General features: G+C 37.9%; 1 protein-coding gene across 3 annotated transcripts in view; it reads left to right on the top strand.

Annotated features, from left to right (window-relative positions):
• The first annotated feature begins 214 nt into the window (after window positions 1–214).
• Window positions 215–13,312, top strand: part of tnn (tenascin N) — a 40,262-nt gene continuing 27,164 nt past the window's right edge. For all 3 annotated transcript variants that reach the window (XM_036596523.1, XM_036596524.1, XM_036596525.1), the window contains exons 1-4: window positions 215–366; window positions 7,083–7,214; window positions 8,265–8,487; window positions 8,890–9,264. In XM_036596523.1, coding sequence (XP_036452416.1) covers window positions 7,086–7,214; window positions 8,265–8,487; window positions 8,890–9,264 — 727 coding nt within the window. In that variant the 5' untranslated portion in view covers window positions 215–366; window positions 7,083–7,085. The remainder of the gene's footprint in view (window positions 367–7,082; window positions 7,215–8,264; window positions 8,488–8,889; window positions 9,265–13,312) is intronic.

Raw genomic sequence — 13,312 nt, 5'->3', positions numbered from 1 at the left:
CCGCAAAAATGGCCTTTATGAAAAACCCACCATGGCCCTGTGTGTGCACAAAGGTCACAAAGAAGTGATTTCCAGATGACATAAAGCAATGGAATGCCTCTCATTATGTGTCTCTGTGATTGAGCTAGGGAGAGGGAGGCACGCCCAGGCTGCTGATTGGCTCTGGGCTGAAGGGAGCAGATTGAAGCTGAATGAGTATATTTTTCAGAGTAGGAGGATTGGCCACAGACAGAGCTCAGGAGGGGCTGGTGTGCAAGCCCAGTCAGAACTTTCAACAGGTGCTTGCTGGAAGGCACAGTCAGTCAGAGACACACAGAGGGTGAACGTTAAAACATCAGAGATATATCTTCTATCTTCTGCAGCAAGGCAAGTGCTGAGTGTTTTGTTTTTGCCAGTGGCTTTTTCAAATGGTGGAATGATTTCCTTAGCTAGATAGATGTACAGATGCATGCATATGTATATATATGTGTGTGTGTGTGTGTGTGTGTGTGTGTGTGTGTTTAGGTGAAATGTGAAAATGATGATGGAACCTAGAAAACCTAGATGGAAGCTTGAAAATTTGATCGAATTTATGAGCTTAAAAGACTTTGAAATTGCAGAATATAATGCATGCTGTGCTACTCTTGTCTCAGTTAATTCAAATGAATTTCATACAATGAATTTCATACAATGCAGCTTGTCTAATGAGGTAATATACTACTCTTTGCTCAGTTTTTTTTTTAAACCCAGTGATGTAGCTTGTCTCATTTCACTTGAAATTAAATGATTAAACATACCACCATAGGACACTCAAGTATATTCTCCAACTGTTCCTGATTTCTGGGTTTAGTAGCCAAAGTACACCTTTGATTGGACATCATCCCTTATGTGGTGTTCCTATCATTGTCAGCAGAATTACCTGTTAGGAGTGTGCAGTGCTAAGATGCATCTGGCAAAAGTGTGCTTAGGGGTATTTTGTGAATTATGCACCTGAGTGTAAAAACATGACCATGCAAAATGAAGAATGCAAAGAAATTCATGCTCGGACTTTCAAACATCTTTTTTTTTTTTGTCCCGCATGCCAAAGTAGACAACCTGACATATGTGCCTCAGCAAACTCCACATCGCATCGGTGGACAGCTGCATCAAGACATGTGCTTTACAGTCTGTGTTGTAAATTTATACGTTCCACATAATGCCTTGAATCATCTACCGTTAGTACATATGTCACAGTACTTCTCTAAAGCACTAGCTAGCTCTAACTAGCTAAATGATTTACTTAGCATATTTTAAAGGTGTTTGTCCTCTTTCTTTAGCACCTCCATACAACAGTCTTACCTTGCCATTCAGGACCACACTCTCATTCAGTCCAGTCAATTTGGTCTGACAGCACAAGGGGAAATGCTACTGTGCTGACTTCAGGTTTAATCGGAAGCCCATGTAGATGAGCAACAGATGTTGCCTGCAGCTAGCTCACAATGCAAGGATTAATGTATACTTTGGTGCTGTATAAGGCAGACAGACTGATTTTGGGTTGCCGTAACCTTATCAAGGCTGCTGCGGTTTGGGTCGCCAGCGCTGCAGACTTAGCAGAGGATGCAGTCTACAACCCAGAATTGAGCCTAATTGCTTTCAGGTCCCGCCATTTGAAGAGAGAAGAGGAAATTTGCTGGTGTTGCGTGTTTGTGGTGGCTTTTACAGTCCATCCGTCCATCTGGCTGTGTTTTGTTCCCATATTACCAAGACATTTGTCTCTCTTAGCAGTGTGACCCAAGATCCACTTCAAAAGCAGAAGAACTGATCATCTTTGTCTGCCAACTTAATGCATCCTGGGAGAATACTCGGACACAAAGTCTAGACTTTCCACTCCTCCCTTCTCTTTACTCTGTCTCTGTTTTGCACTGGAGCTACAAGGCTAATGTAGTTAACAAGTAATGGGAGCTTATGTCCCACAAATTTCAAATTGCATGCCTAAATCTTCACACTCTTGTCTTAAACTGTGTTGAGTTAGAACATAATCAACTCCAGTCTTGAAAGGCCAGTGTCCAGCATAGTTTGGTGAGCCTACTGCTCAAACATACCTGATTCAACTACTCTGTAATTGGCAGGTTGTGTCTGAGCAGGACAACTACCAAACTATGCAGGACACCAGCTTTCAGGGCCGGGGTTGTGCACCCTTGCCTTCAATATTTACAAAGATTATGTTGTGATCTTTTAAAACTCAAGGCATTAATAGAGATAGTAATATGCTAAATATATACAAAATTGTCCTTTATAGGGTATTTCAATTGGAAGGTGGCTATACCCTAACCCCTACATTTCAACTTGTGAAAATAACTGTTTAGTGTTGTTTTAAAAAACATATGAAGTTAAAATGATTTATCATGATATTAAATTTTAAATAAAAAGCTAGCTACTCCACATTTTCACACCATTACTGAAATACAAAGTGTTTTAGTCTGTAGACGGATCCACATTTTAGCCACACCCTTGCATTTTAGAACCAGCGTCCCTGTCCCTCATGGACACATGCTTAGTAGTTTTGAGTTACTGTTTTGAAGTAAATGAGTCTTGAAATCTGAGAAAATAAGTGTGTAACATTTAAGAATTGTGACTATGGAAGCATATTTTCTGCAGTTAAGTTTTAAAGTTTTAAAAAATTATGATTTTATTTGTGTACAGCTGTTCAAAGCTATGTTTGTTAATTATGTATTGCCTAGCATTTTTGAGTTATAATCAAAATTATCAAAAATTTTCTTTGGTGATACAATGACTACCATAATATTTGGTAAAGTTTCAAAATTTAAAGTTACAAAACAAAATTGAATGAAACCATTTTTAATTCAATAAACACAATTAAGGTATAGGGTCACACACGCACATACACAAGAAAAGTTGTCAGTGTAGAACTAATTTGAGTCTATTGTGTTTACTGTTATTTTTAAAAATACTAATACTAGCGTTAGGGCTTCCATGGCTTGTTAGCTACATTAGCCTCATAGCCCCAGTACCAGAAGAAGCAAACAATGGACCCCAAACATGTCTGATCAGCAGACGCTGCAACCCTACCTCTTTCAACGTGTTTGAAGACCCATGCCATGGAGTTGTCGGAATAGAGTTGATGGCCACTTTATTGCCCAAGTCTGTCCACTGACCTTGGGCTGGAAGTGTTAACCCCATGCCCAGTTGCAAGGATTCCATATTTTGCAGCTTGTTAGCATATCTGCAGGGAAAGGAGCAGGATGGGGGAGGCATTATTCTGTCTGAACGTGTAAAGCTCAGGGTTAATTACTCAGGCCTGGAATGTTCTCCATACTCTACATGCTGATGGTCTTCAGTTCCCAGAGGGAGCCCAAGCCCATGACAGTTAATTACAAGAGCAGGCACCATCACGTCAGCCCCTTCTATTAGCAAAAACAGCCTGTCTGATTCAACAGCATAAAGAGAGGTTGGAAAATAATCATGTACAATGGAATTCTACCTGTATTTGGTACATAAAATCACACAAGTGCTGGACTTCAAGGACAACATTCAAATACAAGAAATAAGTAGAGTGAGCCTTCTCAAAATTCCTGTTTGGCAGTGTAGTCCTCCAAACAGTGAGCAACTGTTGCTAGTAAGACAATGTTTGGTGTATTCAATCCAGGTGGGAGGTACAGGAGATGCTGTCACTCCAGCCACCCATTTTCTTGTGACTCAGCAGTAGCAGAAACTACACTTTGCTGGATGCTGAGAGAGGTTGGAGAGTTTATCTCTCCAAAGAAAAAACAGTGAGTGGCAAGCTTTGGAAAAAGCAATTGTCAGGGAGCAGTATACATGGTCATTTAAGGTCCTTGGAAGAGCCAGCGTGTGGGTGGCATCTGGGGTTCTGAAATGGGCTCCAGCGTTGCACTTTTCCTTCACTTTTCCACCCCGTGCCTCAATGCCATGTGCCGTAATTAGAATCAGAGTTAAAGTGAGATCATCACACACATGGCACTACAGGCCTCTGACAGATTTAACTGCAGCAAAAATGGCACAGCCCTGGGCTTCAGAGTGAATCTGTGACATTGGGTGAAATTAATGTGTTTCTACCCAAAAAGAAAATCCCGATCCTGAAAAAGATCTTCAAGGAAACATGCTTGAAATTATTAAGAAACTTGTCATCAGGGGAAAAAAAAACAAAAAGAGCTACAAAATGACAACATATGCTGGATTTTACAAATGGTCTACAAAATAAACAAAAAATCTGCAAATTCATAGATGTTCTGCTTAGAAAACACTTTCATCAAAATGACAATACCAGTGCTTCATTTCACTAACGCATTGCAAATACAGAAAACACTTGCAGCTTCAGAAACACTGCAGAGTTTGTCACTACACAACAGAAATGTTTCCAGAGGATATGCAAAGGGGACAGAGCCATTCAAACTTTCAAATTCTATGCATCGTAACTGACTACTGTAGTACAGCTATGTCAGATAGCTAACTGGCTTGCTAAGTTAACTATAAAAGTACTTGAATATGTTTGTCAAAGATTTTCCGTCACAGAAATTCCATCCTCTTTGAGAGTTTTCCAGAGACATTTCCATTGTGGTGTGACTGACTTTACAGTTTCTGAAGTTGCACCCATTGTAAAAAATGGTTTGTCAGATCAACCTAAAAAATTGCTTCATGTTGTAACAACTAAATTAATTTGAATTATTAAATTGAATAAAACTATTTCAATTACTTGTTACAACATGAAGTAATTTTTAGTTTTTGTTTTCTGCATTTGCAGCTTGTTTGTGAAATGTAGCGCTGGTGCAAGTGTTTTGTGAGTTTGCATCATGTTTATGGATTTGTAATGCTCTTTTCCTTGTAGTATCTTAAAATCCAATTAATTGTATGTACTGTCACAGTATGATCTACACTGTAAGAAATAGAAGTACGTTTTTCTTTCATCAAGGTGCAAACAATGTAAATGTACCCTCAAATGTAGAACAGTGGTTTTAAGATACAATTGTGGGGTTGAATCTTCTATTTCCTGTTAGCTAAGTTAATAAAAGGAGACTTCATACAACAAAAACACCTGACTGTTAAGGCAGGTTGACTTTACATTTTACCTGTTAAAGAGTATCAAATTACACACATGGGTGTTTACTGATTGGTCAGAAATTTCGCTAAATATAAGCATTTGCACATTTGCCTCCATAAGTGCAAAAAAACTACCTTTTTAAACTTTTAATGGTTTATCATTGTTTAAAATCCATTCCTCGCATATATTCATCATATAAATCTGTTATTCTACGTTACTTTGCATGAAAATCGAGATTTGATTTGCTTTTCTATGTGTATCACATTTACGTGCATTGATCTCAGCTTTTTTATGATTGTTTGGATTGTAAGTTTGAATTTAGGTCAGGTGGCTAATACTTGGCCAAAAGTATTTTCCACATTCCATTTACCAAAATCAAATGCATTGCTTATTTTACTGTTCATCTCCCTTTTTAAGCAGCATGTCACCAATGAAAATTTTCTGTTGGTCCACACCATAGAAGGTAGGTGTAAAAGCAGCACAAGCCTGAAACTTGAATTTTCCTATTTTGTGGATTGGGCTGTCATATTTTCAAAATAAAAGAAAAAGAAAAAATAACTTTAAAAAGTCCTATTTCAAAGTTCCACTAATGTGATATATTTAGTTGGGCAATCCTGCTGGCATGAGTTCCAGGTTGTGTGCTCCTGTTCACATTTCCACCTCCATCAGTGGGGAACGCTAAAGTCTGGTCTTTTTCAGCATTTCTACCATTCCACATCTGCTTCTTCAGTTTTGAAGCATGTTACTTAATGTTTTTGCTCTGAGCTCCAACCAAGAAATGTCCTCAATCCTCAAAGCAAAGTGTGCAATCAGCAAATAACAGAAGAATTCACTCTTAAATGAAGCAATCAACAGTCATTAAGAATTATGCATAAGGTTTACTGTGGAGTCCTAGTACTTGTTCATTGCAGCTGTGCTTTGTTAGTCAATTTGGCAGTTCGTGTGTGAATGAATGAATGCAGAGAATTTATAGAAAGAAACTAGTGAGACATATGGGTTCTGATGAATTATTGTATCATTATAAAAGAGTTGCTCAAGTGGCTTTACCTACGATTCCTTACTTTGGGGCCCCCAGGCCCACAAGGACACTTTCTGTATTCTGTAGTTACCCTAAAGCCTATATTTACATGCGTCTGGAGACTTGTTAAGTTCTTCGCATTTAATGTGCATGCTTTAAAGAGAATTTTGAAGCTTTTATGTGTTCATAAATTGCTTTTACTTGCTACCATGTCACTTGCTCCATTTACACACTGTTTTGAATCATTCATAAATGATAAAGATTTCATTGTAACCTGCTTTTTATTCTTTATGACATTCACATCGCAATACTTGTTACTAAAATAGCCTTCGTCTTTTTGCCTGTCTAAGCAAGGTCATCAAAATTCGCTGCAACATCACTGGAGTCAATGAAATGTCTTCTAAAAAAGCTCCATAGCAAAGTTTACCACTTCCTTTGAGTTAAACTCCTTTTACTGAAGAAATCTATTCTTTCCACTCTTCACAGAGCACACAAGATCATACTGCCTGCTAAGGCAAAACATTTAAATATTATATATTATATGTTTCCTGGCACATTTTGTTGCCTTAGCTCTCTAAAGAAAGGATCTTTTTGTTCATGTTTGAGATTCAAAGCAAATGGGCCTTGGGGGATTTTTTTCCAGAGATATATTTGGGTTTTCTTTTTCAATAAAACATTGTTTAAGTACTATATAATCCCCATGAGGTAAAAAAGAAGTCTGGATGACATCACTGTCATTAGGAATGACATCATTCAGTTAGAAAAAAAGTTCCCCGCTCCTTAAAGCCGTTGCGGCTATGGGTGTGTAATTAAAGGTTTCCATGGAATGCGCCAGTCGAGCAAAAGGGCTAGTTAATTCTTACTGTAGGATCAGACATTTCTCTAGTAAAATAAATCTTGCCCCATTAAACAAAATGCGATGTCTGTCTCAACCATGGGCTTATGTCATGTGAAGAACACACTACCAGGAAAGGATATCATGATCCAACAGCAAAATAAGGTCATTCCCCTTGTTATTTTCTTTCCCAGGTCATGCTCACCAGGCTAGGTTGGCTCGTGCTGGGGGCGCTCTCCCAGGTCACGCTGGCAGAAGTGTCTGAGAAAGGAGTCACATTTAGCCACGTGTACAAGATTGATTCTGATTGTAAGCAGGGCTCACAGGTAGGAATGGATGCGGTTTATTCAAAAATAAGGTAATTTAAACACATTCTTCAACATTCTTTTAATTAGAGAATAAATAAAGTAAATGTAGTTTAGAATAAATAAAAGAAATCTTGTATATCTTGTATTATCATGTAATTTTTAGCCCCTTTCACAGTAGACATTAAATGCAATTTCTGCCTGTGTTGGAAATTCCTCACAATTTTTGGATTTTTTTTTCACTAATGTTGGAATATATTTTGATGGAAAAGTGTATGATTTACAGAACCAGAACCCAGAATTGAACTGAACTTTTGTCTTTATAGCTGAGTAAGCAAGTGTTTTATTGTAGGTTAAATGCTATTTTTACTGTGGCAGTTGTACACAATTTTTAATATTAAGAAGAGCAGTTGTGTTATTTTATCTCAGTACAACTGTCTTTGTGGAGAAGGTTAAAGTTGTGTACAGAAAGTGCCCTTTCTCACCCCACTTTCACTCCTTATTGCTCACCAGCACCTCAACACAGAGTCACAAAGAAAAACACTGACAGCCAACAAAAAATGTATTTGATTATATAAATCAAATAATGAAGCAATTTCCATTCCTTTGTTGGAATTGCCAATAGAGGTCCTAAAAGAGGATACATAAGTTTTAGACTGAACATGTGTAGAACAGCAGAGAATGTTGGGACACAAGCAGTTGTTATTGTGCCTTATGTTAAGAGAAAAAGGTACATCTAAGCAAAGCTACATCTGGAAATGTTTTAAATGAAAAGTTGACAAATTTATACAGCAGATGTTGTGAGTAATCCTGTAGTTCAGATAGTAGTGTTTTAAATATTACCTAAATAACACCTAAAACACTAAGATCACTAAATTAACTGAATGATCATGTATAGATCAGCTCTTATGTTAACTGCACACAATAAACTTATGGTAAACATTCCATGTTTTCATTTTTCACTCATAACAAGATAATATATTTTCTTGCTGGGATGCTGAAATACTATTTGTATAAAAATTGCAATATTCAAATAGCAAAAATGGATAACATGACCATCCCTGCTCGCAGGCTGTTCTGCTGACCCAGGACCAGGCCTCAGGTGGTCAGGTGTTGACTGTGAACGGGGAAAATGACATCATCTTCAAGCACAACATTCAGCTAGTGTCAGGTGGCTGCGGCTGTGCGGACTCTGAGGACTTCAAGGCCCTGCTGTATCGTGTTAATGGTCTTGAGGAGGAGGTGACCTACTTGAAAAACCAATGCGCTCAGGGCTGCTGCAAAGGAGGCTCAGGTATTAGCACACAAGCTAAGAACACAGGACTTGCTTGTTTTTAGGATTCCTAAAAACATTTTATTTCTTTTTTATTCTTTTTATTTCTATTTCTTGTTCTTTTTAGTTTTAGTGGTAAATAGCTATATGTAATAGCAATCTTATTTTTCAATTAATTGGTCACTGCTGTTCATGACAGTACAGCAAAACCATCACAGCGTGGTCTAATTTCTCACATTTTGAAATCTGACATCTGATTCATGTTGAGAAGTGGCTAACTAGCTTATGATACTGCCCAGGTGTGTTAGAGCAGGGAAAATGCAAAACTATGCAGTGCAGGGGGAACTCCACTGTAGTTGAACTAGGGTTCATCTAATACGGTGTATCTCCTGCTCTCATTTGACTGACCCTTCATTTTTCCAGGTGTGGATACCAGCTGTAGTGGGCATGGCACCTACCAGCATGACCTTTGCAGCTGTAAATGTGACCCAGGCTGGGAGGGTCCAGACTGCTCTGTGTCCTCCTGCCCTGATGACTGTAATGATAACGGCTTCTGTGTTGATGGTCGTTGCATCTGCCATGCCGGCTACACTGGACACGACTGCAGCCTGCTGTTGTGTCCCAGCAACTGCAATGACAAGGGCCATTGTGTAGATGGCAAATGCGTGTGTTTTGAGGGCTTCTCTGGGGATGACTGCAGCACCCAGCGATGCCCAGGTGACTGCAAAGACAATGGCCGATGTGTGGACGGACAGTGTGTCTGCGATGTGGGCTTTGTCGGGGCTGACTGCTCTATGGGTAAGATTTAGAGCACCAACACCAGTTTCTTTTGGTTTTCATAAGCCCCATGATGTCTCAATAAATGCATTTACTGTGTTCTTTTTGTTTACAATTCTTTTCCATAAACTCAAATGCACACAATTCACATTTTGTAGCATAATATGACTGTAAAATCTAATGACTGTGGAAAATGATTGCAATCAGGTTAAATAACTGTGATCATCTCAAATATTAGGTGACTATGTACTACTTGATTTCAGGTAAAAATTAAATCTATTAAAGCTATAGTTAGGTTTCCTTTACTTAACTCCCTAGCAATCCCATTTCTATGATACAGAATATATACAAATTACTGTGTTTGAGTACAGGTAGAAATCTGCTTGAGATTAACCTTCAGGGTAATCTTCAGGTGGAAGCTTAAGTCTATTTTCTAGAGCCTAGAGCAGATATCTGACAAACTTGAATAATTATTGTGTTTGTAAGTTCAGAGTAATTAGAAGTATGTTTATCTTTCAGACTACGCCTATTTGTCATAATTGTTGGCTTATTCAAAATGTCCCTCACTGTGAGGGAATTCTGTCAGTTTAGCCTCTGCCATGGATGTCTGGCATTTTCTTTTGAGCTGGTATGAAAATAATGCAAAAGCAAATGCACAAATGCTCCATGCATGTGAGGCCATGGACAAAAAATAATTGCACATTGAATTGGTTATTATACAGTATATATACTCCACACGTAGCCTTTCTTATCTCCAGCTCTTTCCTTTACAAATAGGGAGTGCCTCGGTGTAGGAATGCATAGAATGCAATCTTCTAGAAAAACAATATTGGGAATGGCAAGAGCCTTAGGGTACGACACATCACTCATGCTAACACTTCTGTGAGTGAGAGTTTACAGGGTTAAGGGACAGCATAATTAAGGTCATGAATGAAAATTTGAGGGAGCATACAGCCAACATTTGGCAAAGCTCTGACAGCTGGGTTTAGCAATTACGACTTCATGACTGTGACTCTAATTGGAGATAGCAGAGTATTTGATAGTTGGAGCTGTCAATCATTTATCTAAAGGTTTTACTTTTGCCACATCATTGCAGGACACCATATTCACATTACCCAATCAATATAAGTATGCACATTTTTATAATATCAATAATAAAGCCTAAGTATGTCTGTCAATATTACCAGCATGCCAGCTGAACTGGTCGGCAGCAACTTAAAACACTGAGTATGTTTACATATGCAAAATAGCCCAATCCCTATGTGTTGTAGTACTGAATTGAGTCTATAGTGTTTACTGCTTCCTGCAGGAAAGCAAAAAATATTTGATCAGTGTACATGCACTGAATAAGCCGATTATTTTGCTAAAATTCCAGAGTCTTTATCAATTTATCAAATGTGGTTTGTTCACTTTAATCTAATAACCTAAACCATGCTATGCTATTTATGTAACCATCTAAACTTTAGGAAGAAGTAAGTAAAAAAAGAAATAAATCACCAATATAACAGTTAGCAGCTAACCATTGTTCATATAATATCTTTACCAATTCAATTGAAATTGTACATTTAAAATGTAATACTAAAAAATTAGCCCTTAGAGAAAAGTCACATGAATTTAATTTGTAAATAAACGTGTATGGTTTTTGCACACTTCACATGTAAAAAAATGTGATCATGTGAAAAAAATGTGGCTTTGCTATAAGGGAGGAAATTGGGTGTTTTGTCATAAGCATTATATTTCCAAAAAGTTAACGTAGCTATCTACCTATCCAGATCCCTCTATGGTGATGACTGCCTGTGCGAGAAGTGCGCTAAATTAATGACTGTGTGCTGCTAGTGTTCCAGAACATTTCACTTGTATCTTTGTGATTCATTCAAAATGGCTGGTTATCGATTAGAGAAAACTGTAAAAGCTTTGAATTTTCATTGGGCAGAGGGTGCCTGCTGATCCATAGTTATTCCTCTGCTCATCCACATGGCTTCTGAAATCTGCCAATTCTAGATTGACATTATAATCTGGAACTAGTTTTGCCAATAAAGTTAATAGAAATATTTGTGGAAGCCACTGGCATTGAACTTATTTCTCTTTAGCAGAGAGTTTGAGGTCTCAGCTTACGAAGATGACTTGTGCATGAAGACCTAGGAGAGAGGGAAAAAGTGTAAAATGAATCCCCTCATCGTGGGTGAGATTAATCATCAACAAAAAGAGGATCAGCTGGGAGCTTTATCATAAGCACCTGGGGTATTTGTGCAGATTTCACAGTGCAATATCACAAGTGTGCAGATGTGCTACCTACTACACACACCTGCTGATCTAGACTTCTGTGTTTTCTCCAGAGACTCAGCATAAACAAGTCATGGGCTGTTTTTCATGAAGCCTCTCAGAGTAGGAGTGCTGATCCAGGATCAGATTCTTATTTACTGTGACCATACTGACAGGAACAGATCCTGGATCAGCACTCCTTCTTTGAGAAACTATGAATACAGGCCCTGAACACCACCAGTTTGCTGTACTTAAGACAACTAGTGATACAATAATGATACTTCCTAAGCATGAATATGGTTGGTTTGTGTCAGGGTATAGAGACTAATCTTTCCCAATGTTTCCTTTGTAGAGTTGGTTAATTTAAGTCACATTGACTTGCTCTTCTTAATGGCATGACAGTAAAATATGTCTAAAAATGTGTTTTCCCCAAACCTGATATCATATATTTATATTACTTTCTTATAAAGTTGTGACACAGTTTTGTTATCATAGTCATTTTCATTGTTCAAAATTCTTGATATTAGCCACAGGGGACATGTATTTTCTGGCACTTTCACTTGTTCTCAGTCTTTAGATGTTAACTTATTCATCCTACAAGCCTCTTGGAAGATGTTATTTAAAAGTGAAATTGTTATTGGCAATAGCGAGAGAGAGAGACAGGACTGGTTGTATTAACTGCCACTGGGTGGAAAGGGTTCTAAAGCAAAGAAAAACATTCAGCTTCCTGCCCCTTCACCATGTGGAGCAATGTCCAAACCTGCTGTGAATTCTTTCCCAGCAAATGTGATCTCCTCAGCACCCATATCCCCCTCCTCCACTCTCCCCACATGTGCTCCCTGTTCTTCCTCTCAAATCCAACACCTCTATACGTTTTCCTCTTTACACTGGTGGGCAATTTCTGTAGGGAAACTTTTCTACTTATTTTGTTGTCTGTAAATGGATTGGTTGGAGTGGTTGGGGTCTATAGGACTCACTCTGAAGAATCAATGCATTGAATTTAATTAATAAAATATGCTACATACACACAATTATGGTCAAGAGCAAATAAAATGAAAGACAACCTGTCTTGATGTAATATATTTTTTTAATCACGGAGAAAGAATGTACACATTTGAATCGAGTACATTCAATGTATCATGTTTTCAGTGCATTTTGTTAATACACTCCCTCCACCCTCACTGATGAGTCTCTTATTGATGGGGATCCAGTGGCAAGTCATGTCCATCTCCATCTATTAGAACTAGGCCTTCAGATTGGGCCATGAATGTCAAACCCAATCATCAAAACATGAGGAAAAATCCAACCTCTGGCATTGTAATAGCATGTTAACTAATGCTGATAAACACTGACACACATTAACATTTATGGCCGTTCCAGATTAAATAAAGACATCTGAAGCCTATGACAGGCATATTAGCATATATTTAACCTTGGACCTGCCAGTGGTTCTTGGCCAGTTAAGGGGTTAAATGATAAAATATGTGGTAAAATATGTGAATTAGATTTACATTCAATTTATATTCTCTATGGACTTCTGACTATTTTCTTTCATTTCAATGTCAAAAAATAACAAATGACAAAAACATGGCAATAATGCAACAATAACTTTTTCAACAAATTGAAATTTCTTCTTCATATAAACACAAATGTGATATGGATTAACAGTTTAGAATCCACACTTTTGACAGTGCTTGTATGCTATGAGTAAGAAATAACTAAACAAAATGTAGGAAGTCCCTTATTTTTCTTGTTTTACACATTGGTATTAAATCATTCATGTGAAAACCTTCAATTTCCTCTGCAG

The sequence above is a fragment of the Colossoma macropomum genome, unplaced genomic scaffold (genome assembly GCF_904425465.1).
Source record: "Colossoma macropomum unplaced genomic scaffold, Colossoma_macropomum, whole genome shotgun sequence".
Taxonomy (NCBI): Eukaryota; Metazoa; Chordata; class Actinopteri; order Characiformes; family Serrasalmidae; genus Colossoma; species Colossoma macropomum.
This window is presented reverse-complemented; position numbering and strand designations above follow the sequence as displayed.